The sequence below is a fragment of the Salvelinus sp. IW2-2015 genome, linkage group LG11, assembly GCF_002910315.2.
Source record: "Salvelinus sp. IW2-2015 linkage group LG11, ASM291031v2, whole genome shotgun sequence".
Taxonomy (NCBI): domain Eukaryota; kingdom Metazoa; phylum Chordata; class Actinopteri; order Salmoniformes; family Salmonidae; genus Salvelinus; species Salvelinus sp. IW2-2015.
The window spans coordinates 46,825,877-46,841,984 of NC_036851.1; the positions used below are offsets into that span (position 1 = coordinate 46,825,877).

The following is a 16,108-nucleotide window of genomic DNA, read 5'->3' on the forward strand; positions in this document are numbered from 1 at the left end:
AAAATCGGAGGGGACACCAAAATCGGCAGTATACACACACACACAACACACACACACACACACACACACACACACACACACACACACACACACACACACACACACACACACACACACACACACACACACACACACACACACACACACACACAACACACACAGCATTGCGAAAGTATTCAGAACCCTTGAATTTTTCCACATTTTGTTACGTTACAGCCCAATTCTAAAATAGAAATAAAAAAAATAGAACTCATTAATCTACACACAATACCCCATAATAAAAACAGAAATACCTTATTTACTTAAGTATTCAGACACTTTGCATTGAGACTTGAAAATTGAGCTCAGGTGCATCTTATTTCCATTAAACATCCTTGAGATGTTTCTACAACTTGATTGGAGTCCACCTGTGGTAAATTCAGATTTGGACATGATTTGGAAGGCACGCACCTGTCTATTAAGGTCACACAATTGACAGTGCAAAAACCAAGCCATGAAGTTGAAGGAATTGTCCGTAGAGCTCCGAGACAGGATTGTATTCTTAAATGGAAGAAGTTTGGAACCACCAAGACTCTTCCAAGAGCTGCTCTCCCGGCCAAACTGAGCAATCGGGGGAGAGGTCCTTGGTCAGGGAGGTGACCAAAGAGCCCAACGGTTAACTCTGACAGAGCTCCAGAGTTCCTCTTTGGAATGGGAGAACCTTCCAGAGGACAACCATCTCTGCATCACTCCACCAACCAGGCCTTTACGGTAGTGGCCAGACGGAAGCCACTCCTCAGTAAAAGGCACCTAAAGACTCTCAGACCATCTTTGGCCTGAATGCCAAGCGCCATGACTGGAGGACTGTGAAGCATGGTGGTGGCAACATGATGTTGTGGGGATGTTTTTCAGCGGCATGGACTGGGAGACTAGTCAGGACCGAGGGAAAGATGAATAGAGCAAAACATAATTTTTTTCAATTTTAGAATAAGCATAACATAACAAAAATTGGAAAAAGTCAAGGGGTCTGAATAATTTCCCGAATGCACTGTGTGTGTATGTGTGTATACAGTTGCAGTCGGAGCTTACATACACTTAGGTTGGAGTCATTTTTACTATAATTAATGTCAGGAATTGTGAAAAACTGAGTTTAATGTATTTGGCTAAGGTGTATGTAAACTTCCGACTTATATATTTATATATATTAGAAAGTACTAATGTTACTGTCCCACTACAATCAAAAAATACTTCAATACATGTAATTTGTTCCTTCAAACATTTCAATAAAATACTGTAGAATTCCATTCGTTCCTATGGAAGACTGCTTTTCTGAGGAGTGCCAATATGGCTGACTGGTGGCTTCAAAGCGTCTCAATACATAACATCAACAATCCAGGTTTATATACATCATTGGCTGCACTCTCGTCTTTCTCGTTGAATGACAGCAAACACTTCATTGAAGAATCCCGTCCATATTTCCCACCCCTACTGTTGACCAATCACCGCGAAGGGGCGTAGACTTCGGCTACCGAACTTCGACTTGCTCAAGAAAATGTTGTGTGCAATGGAGGTCACACATATCAAGATTCAAATGCAATCAATTTTCAATAGAAATAAAGAAAAATACTCACACATCTTCAACTAAGTTGCTAAGACAGGAGCACAGAGACAGTGTGAGAGTACTTCTCTTTTCCAAGTTCAGGAAGTCATAGGTTATCACAGGTGTCACTATGGACAAAGTAGTCAATACAATGCCATGTTGCCTTGAGATCAGACAACCAAACTACCTCAGGCTTAGCGCTGTTGTTTATAAACTGTTGGAGAATAGAGAGCAACTCCTAGACACAACAGAAGCCTCTCAAAAGCCTCCCCCTCAGCAACTCCTAGACACAACAGAAGCCTCTCAATAGCCTCCCCTCCGGCAAAGTCCCAAAGCCTCTCGACTTGTTTCCTGCCAAATCCGCTCCTCAGGGTGAGTAACCCATGAAATGATTTCTGACATTATGGATCACAGGTCTGTTGGATGAGCTGCCTGATCCTTTTCTGCTCGGTGTTGACAGGGCAGAGGGATTTAGAGGGATTTCCCCTTGCCTTGCTGGCTGTGGAGCGCTGTGGAGTTGTGTGCCAGCAAGCTAACCCGCCTCACATTAATAAACTTGTGTATCCGTCTACTGTATGCATGTCTCAGAGGGCCATCTGGACAGTACTGGAGAAGTTTGGGGTCAACAGCAACTAGCCTAACTTAACGCTACAGAACTTCACTGTGGATATTGTGCTTCCTTCTAGAGCACAAGCATAAGTCCCTTTTGTAGAGAGTAGAATAACAGACTGTCCAATGATGTGCACATTCATTACGCAAATAAAATATTGGGAGTCACAGAACACCTGTGATGCAATCGATGGACAACATGCAAGCCTTCTATTGATCTTAGTTAAAGACCTTAAAAAAAATAGAACTCATTAATCTACACACAATACCCCATAATAAAAAACAGAAATACCTTATTTACTTAAGTATTCAGACACTTTGCATTGAGACTTGAAAATTGAGCTCAGGTGCATCTTATTTCCATTAAACATCCTTGAGATGTTTCTACAACTTGATTGGAGTCCACCTGTGGTAAATTCAATTGATTGGACATGATTTGGAAAGGCACGCACCTGTCTATATAAGGTCACACAATTGACAGTGCAAAAACCAAGCCATGAAGTTGAAGGAATTGTCCGTAGAGCTCCGAGACAGGATTGTATTCTTAAATGGAAGAAGTTTGGAACCACCAAGACTCTTCCAAGAGCTGCTCTCCCGGCCAAACTGAGCAATCGGGGGAGAAGGTCCTTGGTCAGGGAGGTGACCAAGAGCCCAACGGTTACTCTGACAGAGCTCCAGAGTTCCTCTTTGGATATGGGAGAACCTTCCAGAAGGACAACCATCTCTGCATCACTCCACCAACCAGGCCTTTACGGTAGTGGCCAGACGGAAGCCACTCCTCAGTAAAAGGCACCTAAAGACTCTCAGACCATCTTTGGCCTGAATGCCAAGCGCCATGACTGGAGGACTGTGAAGCATGGTGGTGGCAACATGATGTTGTGGGGATGTTTTTCAGCGGCATGGACTGGGAGACTAGTCAGGACCGAGGGAAAGATGAATAGAGCAAAACATAATTTTTTTCAATTTTAGAATAAGGCATAACATAACAAAAATTGGAAAAAGTCAAGGGGTCTGAATAATTTCCCGAATGCACTGTGTGTGTATGTGTGTATACAGTTGCAGTCGGAAGCTTACATACACTTAGGTTGGAGTCATTTTTACTATAATTAAATGTCAGGAATTGTGAAAAACTGAGTTTAAATGTATTTGGCTAAGGTGTATGTAAACTTCCGACTTATATATTTATATATATTAGAAAGTACTAATGTTACTGTCCCCACTACAATCAAAAAATACTTCAATACATGTAATTTTGTCCTTCAAACATTTCAATAAAATACTGTAGAATTCCATTCGTTCCTATGGAAGACTGCTTTTCTGAGGAGTGCCAATATGGCTGACTGGTGGCTTCAAAGCGTCTCAATACATAACATCAACAATCCAGGGTTTATATACATCATTGGCTGCACTCTCGTCTTTCTCGTTGAATGACAGCAAACACTTCATTGAAGAATCCCGTCCATATTTCCCACCCCTACTGTTGATCACCGACGAAGGGGGGTAGACTTCGGCTACCGAACTTCGACTTGCCTCAAGAAAAATGTTGTGTGCAATGGAAGTCAACACATATCAAGATTCAAAATGCAATCAATTTTCAATAGAAAATAAAGAAAAATACTCACACATCTTCAACTAAGTTGCTAAGACAGGAGCACAGAGACAGTGTGAGAGTACTTCTCTTTTCCAAGTTCAGGAAGTCATAAGGTTATCACAGGTGTCACTATGGACAAAGTAGTCAATACAATGCCATGTTGCCTTGAGATCAGACAACCAAACTACCTCAGGCTTAGCGCTGTTGTTTATAAACTGTTGGAGAATGCAGAGCAACTCCTAGACACAACAGAAGCCTCTCAATAGCCTCCCCCTCAGCAACTCCTAGACACAACAGAAGCCTCTCAATAGCCTCCCCCTCAGCAACTCCTAGACACAACAGAAGCCTCTCAATAGCCTCCCTCTCAGCAAAGTCCCAAAGCCTCTCGACTTGTTTCCTGCCAAATCCGCTCCTCAGGGTGAGTAACCCATGAAATGATTTCTGACATTATGGATCACAGGTCTGTTGGATGAGCTGCCTGATCCTTTTCTGCTCCGGTGTTGACAGGGCAGAGGGATTTAGAGGGATTTCCCCTTGCCTTGCTGGCTGTGGAGCGCTGTGGAGTTGTGTGCCAGCAAGCTAACCCGCCTCACATTAATAAACTTGTGTATCCGTCTACTGTATGCATGTCTCAGAGGGCCATCTGGACAGTACTGGAGAAGTTGGTGGTCAACAGCCTAACTTAACGCTACAGAACTTCACTRTGGATATTGTGCTTCCTTCTAGAGCACAGCATAAGTCCCTTTTGTAGAGAGTAGAATAACAGACCTGTCCAATGATGTGCACATTCATTACGCAAATAAAATATTGGGAGTCACAGAACACCTGTGATGCAATCGATGGACAACATGCAAGCCTTCTATTGATCTCAGTTAAAGACCTCGTCTCTAATTCAACACTGTCCGTTTTCCCTTCGCCTGCTGCTGGAGCTGCCTGGCCTGGCTGACAGAGAGAGCAGTGAACCTACATGACCACCTCCAGGACTTTCTCCACATTGATCCCCTGCAGTGCCGATCGGCTGCCCAGAAGTTCTCATTTTAGCTAGTTTCAATGGTGCGTTTGATGGGATTTGCAGCAGCCATTATTTTTGGTTCAATAGGATCGACTCTGATACAGATGTAGGATTTTAATTTGAGCCATTTTGCTGCAGCAGGAAACTAATCCTGCAGCAACAGAAAATGTGAATTATTATGTGGATTATAATTAATGGACATTTTTCTAGGGGTTGATAAATATGACATTTACAAACTTCAGAAGCCTTTTTCAACCTCAAATACACTACAAAATGCAACACTACAAGTTATCCTGCAACAAACAGGGTGATCAAATGAAGATCCTACATCTGTAACCCYCCCGGCTCTATCTCAGTGTGCTAAGAGGCTTTTCCTCGAGGTGAGACATTTCTATTTCTTGGCAGTTGTTCGCTACTTCTATCCAAAGTTACTTACTGTTCACTTACTCACAGTTCATCTTGCTTCTAATCCACTGAAGGAGAAGCAATCTACCTCATGGCATGCAATGCTGGGTTTGAACCTCTACACCAGCGACCTTTCGATCGATAATCGACTTGGTCATGCTAGGACATTTCTTGGAACCCCGGCCTGGCAGAAATGTCCTGGTGGTGCTTACCCTCTAGGATGACCTCCTTGCCCGTCTTCTTCAGAGCCTGCACGGCGTCATCGTGTGTGGCCTCCCGGAGGTCAGAGCCGTTGACCGAAAGGATTGCGTCGCCCACGTACAGGGCCTCCGTCTGGTCAGCAGCCAACCCTTTGAAGATCTTCGAGATGAGAATAGGCATTTTATTCTCTTTTCCACCTGCAAAGTAAAGCATATGGCATCGGTTCAGTTCATCTTAAAGGAACACGGTACGCTTCTCGTACAGAGTATAAACCAGATGGTTACCGGTCTAAGTGTGTATCCCCTCTCTTAATGGAGAAGGGATGTGAATATGAAATATGGTGGTCTACAGGAATACCGTACATAGGCTTTTTCCTAGGGCTTAAAGGTGACACGCAAAGGTTTTTTCCTGTTTTTCCAAAACTTTCATTATACAACAGCTAAATACATCATCAAATGATCTGCAATAATATTTTGTTAAGGTTAGATTTCGTATCYTTGATATAACACTAAAGGAGGCAACCAGTCAACATGCTCCTTTGGAATGCTGGTAAATTATGTCATTTGAGGGCATTGTGAAAATTCCATAATTAGATTTTAGTGCACAATTTCACATCTGTTAAAATAAATTATTGGCAACCTAGAAATTCTTATGAACAAAATCTAATTGATGTATATTTTGATTAATATTTTACTTTTTAAAGTTCATCTGAGTCTTAGGAACGCTTAAGTGGTAATCCATGACTTCCTGTTTCACTGGGGTATAAATATGAGGTGACACACTAAACTCCCTAAGTCATCCATCAACATGAAAAAGGCCTGAGAACACACRAGTGAAATGACACAAAATGTTGTTGACCTTCACAAATCAGGCAATGGCTATATAGAAATAGCAACACGCCTGAAAATGCCCATCTCCACYATTAGGGCAATWATTAAGACATTTAAAACAACTGGAGCTGTGATGAAGYGAGTGTATTTTGCCTCCACGCACAATGAGAAGGATGGTTCCAGTGGCAAAAAAATCTCCAAGGATCACAGTTGGAGAATTGCATAAGTTGATTACATCTTGGGGTCACCAAGTCTCCAAAACTACTGACCCTATAATCTAGCTTTTGCAATGGCCATCCCAGTCCCCTGACCTAAACCCCATTGAAAATGTTTTGGGTAAGCTTAAGAGGAGAGTCCACAAGTGAGTATATATATATTTGAGGAAGCAGGTACAAAAGTATCTATATCCACAGTAAAACGAGTCCTATATCGACATAACCTGAAAGACCGCTCAGCAAGGAAGAAGCCACTGCTCAAAAACTGCCATAAAAAAGCCAGACTATGGTTTGCAACTGCACATGGGGACAAAGATTGTACTTTTTGGAGAAATGTCCTCTGGTCTGATGAAACAAAAATAGAACTGTTTGGCCATAATGACCATCGTTATGTTTGGAGGAAAAAGGGGGAGGCTTGCATGCCGAAGAACACCATCCCAACTGTGAAGCACGGGGGTGGCAGCATCATGTTGTGGGGATGCTTTGCTGCAGGAGAGACTGGTGCACTTCACAAAATAGATGACATCATGAGGAGGAATACTATGTGGATATATTGAAGCAACATCTCAAGACATCAGTCAGGAAGTTAAAGCTTGGTCGCAAATGGGTCTTCCAAATAGACAATGACCCCAAGCATATTTCCAAAGCTGTGGCAAAATGTCTTAAGGACAACAAAGTCAAGGTTTTGTAGTGGCCATCACAAAGACCTGACCTCAATCCTATAGAAAATGTGTGGGCAGAACTTAAAAAGCGTGTGCGAGCWAGGAGGCCTACAAACCGGACTCAGTTACACCAGCTCTGTCAGSAGGAATGGGCCAAAATTCACCCAACTTATTGTGGGAAGCTTCTGGAAGGCTACCCGAAACGTTTGACCCAAGTTAAACAATTTAAAGGCAATGCTACCAAATACTGATTGAGTGTATGTAAACTTCTAACCCACTGGGAATGTGATGAAAGAAATAAAAGCTGAAATAAATAATTCTCTCTACTATTATTCTGACATTTCACATTCTTAAAATGAAGTGGTGATCCTAACTGACCTAAAACAGGGAATTTTTACTAAGATGAAATGTCAGGAATTGTGAAAAACTGAGTTTAAATGTATTTGGCTAAGGTGTATGCAAACTTCCGACTTCAACTGTAGGTCTGTAGCAGTTTGGGTCTAGAGTGTCTCCCCCTTTGAAGAGGGGGATGACCGTGGCAGCTTTCCAATCTTTGGGGATCTCAGATGATACGAAAGAGAGGTTGAACAGGCTAGTAATAGGGGTTGCAACAATTTCGGCGGTACCAAGGACTCTGAAGGATCTAGAGTTTCTGTATGGAGGATGGTCTCAAATCTCTTTCTATGTGTTCTCCCACCTCATCAAACATTATAGGAGACGACTCAGAGCTGTTATCTTGGAAAAGGGAGGGTGTATTCTCCCACCTCATCAAACATTATAGGAGACGACTCAGAGCTGTTATCTTGGCAAAGGGAGGGTGTATTCTCCCACCTCATCAAACATTATAGGAGACGACTCAGAGCTGTTATCTTGGCAGAGGGAGGGTGTGTTCTCCCACCTCATCAAACATTATAGGAGACGACTCAGAGCTGTTATCTTGGCAGAGGGAGGGGGGGGGCACAAAGTACAAAATGCAGGAGTGCCAATAATTGTGACATGCATGTTTTTGATTATTTATTAATGACAATTGTATTTTATTTGAACAATTTTAACTTAAAATGTTAAAGTCATGTGATATTTGGAGTGTCAGATCAAGCTGAGAAACAACAATGACATTTTTCACAGCCTTTTTTGTTCATATTTACCTAGTGTGCCAATAATTCAGGTGGGCACTTCAGAAACTATTCACACCCCTCGACTTATTCCATATTTTATTGTGTTACAGCCTGAATTTAAAATTGATTAAATAGAGATTTTTTTGGTCACTGGCCTATACCCAATACCCCATAATGTCAAAGGGGAATTATGTTTTTCTAAATCCTTACAAATTWATTAAAAATGAAAAGCTGAAATGTCTTGAGTCAATAAGTATTCAACCTCTTTGTTATGACAAGCCTAAATAAGTTCAGGAGGACAAATGTGCTTAATAGTCACATAAAAAGTTGCATGGACTCACTCTGTGTGCAATAATAGTGTTTAACATGATTTTTGAATGACTACCTCATCTCTGTACCCTACACATACAGTTGTAAGGTTCCTCAGTCAAGCAGTGAATTTCAAACACAGATTCAACCACAAAGACCAGGGAGGTTTTCCATGCCTCGCAAAGAAGGGCACCTATTGGTAGATGGGTAAAAATAAAATTAACAGACATTGAATATCCCTTTGAGCATTGTGAAGTTATTAATTACACTTTGGATGGTGTGCCAATACACAAAGTCACTACAAAGATACAGGCGTTCTTCCTAACTCAGTTGCCAGAGAGGAACAAACATATTGAGTTGGCATTTATTCAATTTTGAGTTTGCATCCCAATATTACACTTTATATACATCACAGAGGACTGAAATATAACAAAACTGTTTGACATAGAAATACCAGAATTTCGTCAGGTTTTCTAAATAATCTTTATTAATTATTAAATTCWGAAAAATATGAATAACATTCCACCCACAAGGCCAAAGAGGGCGCTTTTGCTCATTGACTGCTTGAAAATCTATGGCAAGATCTGAAAATGATTGTCTAGCAATGATCAACAACCAATTTAACAGAGATTGAAGAGTTTTGAAAAGAATAATGGGCAAATGTTGAACAATCCAGGTGTGGAAAGCTCTTAGAGACATATCCAGAAAAACTCACAGCTGTAATCGCTGCTGAAGGTGCTTCTACAAAGTATTGACTCAGGGGTGGGAATACTTATGTAAATTAGATATAATACATTTGCAAACATTTCTAAAACATGTTTTCACTTTGTCATTATGGGGTATTGTGTGTAGATGGGTGGGCAAAAAAATATATTTAATCCATTTTGAATTCAGGCTGTAACATAACAAAATGTGGATTAAGTCAAGGGGTTTGAAAACTTTCTGAAGGCAAAGCAGTGCTCAAGCAGTTTTTTCGAAAAGCTGAGCAAGGGATAAGTTTCCAATTAAGACTGCAGTTGTAGAACATACGAGGACACCAGTCATCCACTTTGCCCTGCTGCAGTCTCTTCTTTCTAACAGGATAATGAAGCTCAGTTCATAGACTGATGAATCTGCTACTTCCACGGGGCCCTTTCTTGGTAAATATTGTCAATAATGTCAAGTGCCAGATAGGTCTCGGCCTTTAAGTGGCTGAGAAATGTACAGAAAGAGGATTAAATCAAATTAATTCAGAATATATCTTTCACAGGTTGGCTCATACGAGCGATTCCACAAATTTACATCGTGCATGGTCTTTCTGAGACTAAAGCCAGGTGCCTTCAATAAAAAATGCTGGGGTTGATACACCTCGCCCATGCATCTCAATCCCAGTGGCATCGGCGCAGACGGCGACTCCCTCCGCTGTCAACATGATCTATGTCTTTTATGTCTGTCTAGGTCTAGCGGTGCACGCTAGAGTGACATTTGATGTTTGTTTGTTCGGTGATTGAGGTGCAGAAATAATGCCCACCAAGTTGAGATTCTGCCCTCTGATGAATTGTGAGAGAGGCATTTGAGGCGAGAGACGGCGGAAAAAAAATATCCTCAGTGTTTCAACTGATAAAAACAGAAATTGCAGAAAAATGTATCCAGACTGTAATATCACCAGGTGATCAAATCGAAATCACCAAGGAACAAACTCCAAATAGACTTTTAGATTAGATCATGAACCAATCATAAGCAATATGCTTTTGGGGCAATATTTCATTGACTACATTCTTGGCAATCAAGTTGAATGTGAAATTCTAAACAAAGAAATCACACGGAATATTGCGCAATATTTAAATAGTAAGCATTCATACCCCAAGGAGTTTATTGAATGTGATTTTCAGATGTTATTTTTCTGATTTTAACATTATAATTTCCACGCTATTTGACCATGCGTCATATTAGTTATAAGGGAAATGAATCACACTTAAAAGGACGTCTTACATGTTTTTTGAATTACAACTCACATTTATACTATTTCAAATACCTGGAGCAGGACCTGATGTGTTTGATGTTTGTAATTCAGCCTTTGTTAGGAATTCGGCTCCTGAGGCCTACGTTAACTCAGATATTTTGTAATGCTGAGGCCTACATTAAAATAGATATTTCCTAAAGCTTGCATGTGAGAGTCTAGAGGACAATAAGAGTCTCTGAATATTTTATGCACAGACTTGAGCCACCTCTTAACCGTATAAGTCTCAAAGGTCCAGGGGCCCACACCGTGAATCTTAAAATAGTATCTTAAGCTTTTTCATTGAGCATTTGTACCAGAGAAACTATAGCCAATTATCACGTAAGCTTCTTTCACTGTATTACACAAAACACTCCGGACCTCTTACCCCGCCCCCAGGACAGTGTAAATACAAGCCATTGGATGCCAATAATCACCCCAGGACCTGGTCAGTACACTTTCACCCATGTAATGCTTAACTGGCTGGGACGGCTGCCAAAACCCCTGGACGGACACGCTAACATACTATATCATCTGTATAGTACTGTATAAACCACGAGAAGAGTGCTCTTCAGAATGTCCCTTCAGTCAGCTGCAGTCTTGTCCCTGTATCTGGGCAAACTAAAACCTTTCAGGAGGACATCACTCCTTTGTTCCCACAGTGTGAATAGACGGTTTGACTAACAATTCAATGAGGAATGCAAAACACTTTATTGATTCTGACTAGAATCTCTAAGGAGATGTATAATTGACATGTTTCACTTTGTCTCCCCTGAGGGATACAACCAATGCTTTTTTAAATGTTTTATATATTTAACCAGGAAAGTCAGTTATGAACAAATTCTTAGTTACAATGACGTCCTAGGAACAGTGGGTTAACTGCCTTGTTCGGGGGCAGAACGACAGATTTTTACCTTGTCAGCTCGGGGATTCAATCTAGCAACCTTTCGGTTACTGGCCCAATGCTCTAACCACTAGGCTACCTGCCACCCCTTATTAAAGCTTATTGACTATTTAACATATGAATTGTTGCATGAGCTGAACATCTGAGTTGTGCACAAATTTTTACACACTGGTCTACTTCTACCCACAGCATATGGTGTCAAGTCAAACTTTAGGGCTCAAGCCTAGCCGGCCTTAAATGTAGCTTTGTGAGAGCCGCCGAGAGCGCTCTTTGTATCACGCCTGCCCCGGCTCTCCCTCTCTGGTGCCCTCTGCCTACCTTTACGCACACCACCAAGACTCTTCCTAGAGCTGGCCACCCGGCCAAACTGAGCAATTGGGGGAGAAGGGCCTTGGTCAGGTAGGTGACCAAGAACCCAATGGTCACTGTGACAGAGCTCCAAAGTTCCTCTGTGGAGATGGGAGAACCTTCACAAGGACAACCATCTCTGCAGCACTCCAGCAATCAGGCCTTTATGGTAGAGTGGCCAGACGGGAAGCCACTCCTCAGCAAAAGGCTCATGGCAGCTCGCTTGGTGTTTGCCAAAAGATTCTCTGGTCTGATGGAACCAAGACTGAACTCTTTGGCCTGAATGCCAAGCGTCACGCCTGGAGGAAACCTGGCACCATCCCTACGGTGAAGCATGGTGGTGGCAGCATCATGCTGTGGGAATGTTTTTCAGTGGCAGGGACTGGGAGACTAGTTAGAATCCAGGGAAAGATTAACGGAGCAAAGTATAGAGAGCCTTGATGAAAACCTGCTAAAGTGCTCAGAACCTCAGACTGGGGGTGAAGGTTCACCTTTCAACAGGACAATGACCCTAAGCACACAGCCAAGACAACGCAGAAGAGGCGGATTAATGTGCAGAGGTACGAAGTATTTGAGGTAGATACAGTTGAAGTCGGAAGTTTACATACACTTAGGTTGAAATCATTAAAACTCGTTTTTCAACCACTCCACAAATTTCTTGTTAAAACTTCTTATGGCTGCAATCCCATTAACGGGATCGATATGAGCCAGTGAAAGTGCAGGGCGCCAAATTCAAACAATAGAAATCTCATAATTAAAATTCCTCAAGCATAAAAGTATTTCACACCATTTTAAAGATACACTTCTTGTTAATCCCACCACAGTGTCCGATTTGAAAAAGGCTTTACAGCGAAAGCACCACAAACGATTATGTTAGGTCACCGCAAAATCACAGAAAAACACAGCAAAAGACAGGAGTCACAAAAAGCAGAAATAGAGATAAAATGAATCACTAACCTTTGATGATCTTCATCAGATGACACTCATAGGACTTCATGTTACACAATACATATATGTTTATATGTATACATATATGTAAAGTTCATATTTATATCCAAAAAACTCAGTTTACATTGGCGCCATGTTCAGAAATGCCTCCAAAATATCCGGAGAAATTGCAGAGCCACATCAAATAACAGAAATACTCATCATAAACTTTAATGAAAGATACATGCTTTACATAGAACTAAAGATACACTTGTTCTTAATGCAACCGCTGTGTCAGACTTCAAAAAAGCTTTACGGCAAAAGCACAATATTCAATAATCTGAGAACAGCGTTCAGCCACAAAAGGAAGCCATACAGTTACCCTCCAAATTGTGGAGTCAACAAAAGTCATGAATAGCATTATAAATCTTCACTTACCTTTGCTGATCTTCATCAGAATGCACTCCCAGGACTCCCACTTCCACTTTGTTCGGTAATGTCCATCATTTATGTCCAAATAGCTATTTTTGTTAGCGTGTTTGGTAAACAAATCCAAACTCAGGAAGCGCGTTCACTAAAAGCAGACGAAATGTAAAAAAGTTCCGTAACAGTCAGTAGAAACATGTCAAACGATGTATTGAATCAATCTTTAGGATGTTTTTAACATAAATCTTCAATAACGTTCCAACCGGAGAATTCCATTGTCTTCAGAAGTGCGATGGAACAGAGCTCCCTCTCATGTGAATGCGCATGGTCAGCTCATGGTAGACCTTACTCATTCCCGTCTCCTTCGGCCCCACTTCACAGTAGAAGCATCAGACAAGGTTCTACAGACTGTTGACATCTAGTAGAAGCCGTAGGAAGTGCAAACTGAAAATCTTTGGAGGGATTTGAAAGTCCGTGTTGCCCAGCAACAGCCCCAAAACATCACTGCTCTAGAGGAGATCTGCATGGAGGAATGGGCCAAAATACCAGCAACAGTGTGTGAAAACCTTGTGAAGACTTACAGAAAACGTTTGACCTCTGTCATTGCCAACAAAGGGTATATAACAAAGTATTGAGATAAACTTTTGTTATTGACCAAATACTTATTTTCCACCATAATTTGAAAATAAATTCATTAAAAATCCTACAATGTGCTTTTCTGGATTTTTGTACCTATGATGAAAATTACAGGCCTCTCTCATCTTTTTAAGTGGGAGAACTTGCACAATTGGTGGCTGACTAAATACTTTTTTGCCCCACTGTATATCCACAGTAAAATGAGTCCTATATTGACATAACCTGAAAGGCCGCTCAGCAAGGAAGAAGCCACTGCTCCAAAACTGCCATAAAAAAGCCAGACTACGGTTTGCAACTGCACATGGGGACAAAGATTGTACTTTTTGGAGAAATGTCCTCTCATCCAAATTATTGTGAGAAGCTTGTGGAAGGCTACCCGAAACATTTAACCCAAGTTAAACAATTTAAAAGCAATGCTACCAAATACTAATTGAGTGTATGTAAACTTCTGAAACACTGGGAATGTGATTATTCTGACATTTCACATTCTTAAAATAAAGTGGTGATCCTAACTGACCTAAGACAGGGAATTTCTACTAGGATTAAATGTCAGGAATTGTGAAAAAATTAATTTAAATGTATTTGGCTAAGGTGTATGTAAACTTCAACTGTATGTACAGTGCCTTCAGAAAGTATTCACACCCTTTGACTTTTTCCACATTTTGTTGTGTTACTAAGTGGGATTAAAATGTATTTAATTGTTGTTTTTTTTGTCAATGATCTACACAAAATACTCTGTCAAAGTGGAAGAAAAATTAGAACATGTTTTTTTTATTAATGGAAAATAAACCACTAATATACAGTATCTTGATTAGAGAAGTATTCAACCCCCTGAGTCAATACATGTTAGAATCACCTTCGGCAGTGATTACAGCTGTGAGTCTTTCTGGATAAGTCTCTAAGAGCTTTCCACACCTGGATTGTACAATATTTTCCCATTATTCTTTAAAAAGATTCTTCAAGCTCTGTCAAGATGGTTGTTGATCATTGTTAGAAAGCCATTTTCAAGTCTTTTGGGCAGTGTCAATTTAGTGTCTATATATAGTCTAGTTGAGTGTGTGTAGGGTCAGTGCAAGACAGAGTCAGTGCGGATCATTCCGGTACCATTAATTGACTACTTAGCAGTCTGGCTATTTAGCTGTCTTATGGCTTAGGGGTAGAAGCTGTCTCTGAGCCTGTTGGTCTAAGAGCCAATGCTCTGGTACCGTTTGTGAGACGGTAGCAGAGCGAACAGTCTATGGATTGGATGGCTGGAGTCTTTGGTAATTTTTTGTCTCTTCCTCTGACACCACCTGATAGAGGTCCTGGATGGCAGTAGTAGTTTAAAGAATAATAAAAAATAAAATAAAATAATAAACTGTGGTGCAAATGAACGTTATAAACTTATCGTTCTATTTATAGTTATCGTATCAATTCAGGTAATTTATCGTAATATGGATTTTTGAGCATATCGCCCAGCTCCCTGCCATAGACCTTTAGTCTCTCCATGATAAACATTATTCACAACAGCCATGATAAACACAGCCATTGATGTTTGATGACGGTGCCTTTTTTTATATGATAGAAGTTCTCAGACTGGATTCTATTTGTATTTATTATGGATCCCCATTATCTGAGGCCAAGGCAAGGCAGCAGCTACTCTTCCTGGGGTCCAGCAACATTAAGGCAGTTTATACAATTTTAAAAACATTACAATACATTCGCATATTTCACAACACACTGTGTGCCCTCAGGCCCCTACTCCACCACTACCACATATCTACAGTACTAAATCCATGTGTATGTGTGTGTATAGTGCATATGTTATTGGGTGTGTTTGTGTCATTGACTATACTGAGAGGTATTTTCCTAACCAGCTCTGCTGCTGTTTAAAACATCAAAAGGAATGTGAGGCTATAGGTCACCACACCATGTTGGGAGATCTGAGACACCATGTTGGGAGATCTGAATGACAGCTGAGGCTATAGGCCACCACACCATGTTGGGAGATCTGAGTGACAGCTGAGGCTATAGGCCACCACACCATGTTGGGAGATCTGAGTGACAGCTGAGGCTATAGGCCACCACACCATGTTGGGAGATCTGAGTGAACAGCTGAGCTATAGGCCACCACACCATGTTGCGAGATCTGAGACCACCATGTTGGGAGATCTGAGTGACAGCTAGGCTATAGGCCACCACACCATGTTGGGAGATCTGAGTGACAGCTGAGGCTATAGGCCACCACACCATGTTGGGAGATCTGAGTGACAGCTGAGGCTATAGGTCACCACACCATGTTGGGAGATCTGAGTGACAGCTGAGGCTATAGGCCACCACACCATGTTGGGAGATCTGAGTGACAGCTGAGGCTATAGGCCA

At 41.3% G+C, this 16,108-nt stretch overlaps 1 protein-coding gene across 1 annotated transcript in view; it reads right to left on the minus strand.

The window, feature by feature from the left end:
- Positions 1-16,108, minus strand: part of LOC111970495 (alpha-1-syntrophin) — an 89,642-nt gene that overhangs the window by 65,346 nt on the left and 8,188 nt on the right. The window contains exon 2 of the mRNA XM_023997277.2: positions 5,409-5,594. Coding sequence (XP_023853045.1) covers positions 5,409-5,594 — 186 coding nt within the window. The remainder of the gene's footprint in view (positions 1-5,408; positions 5,595-16,108) is intronic.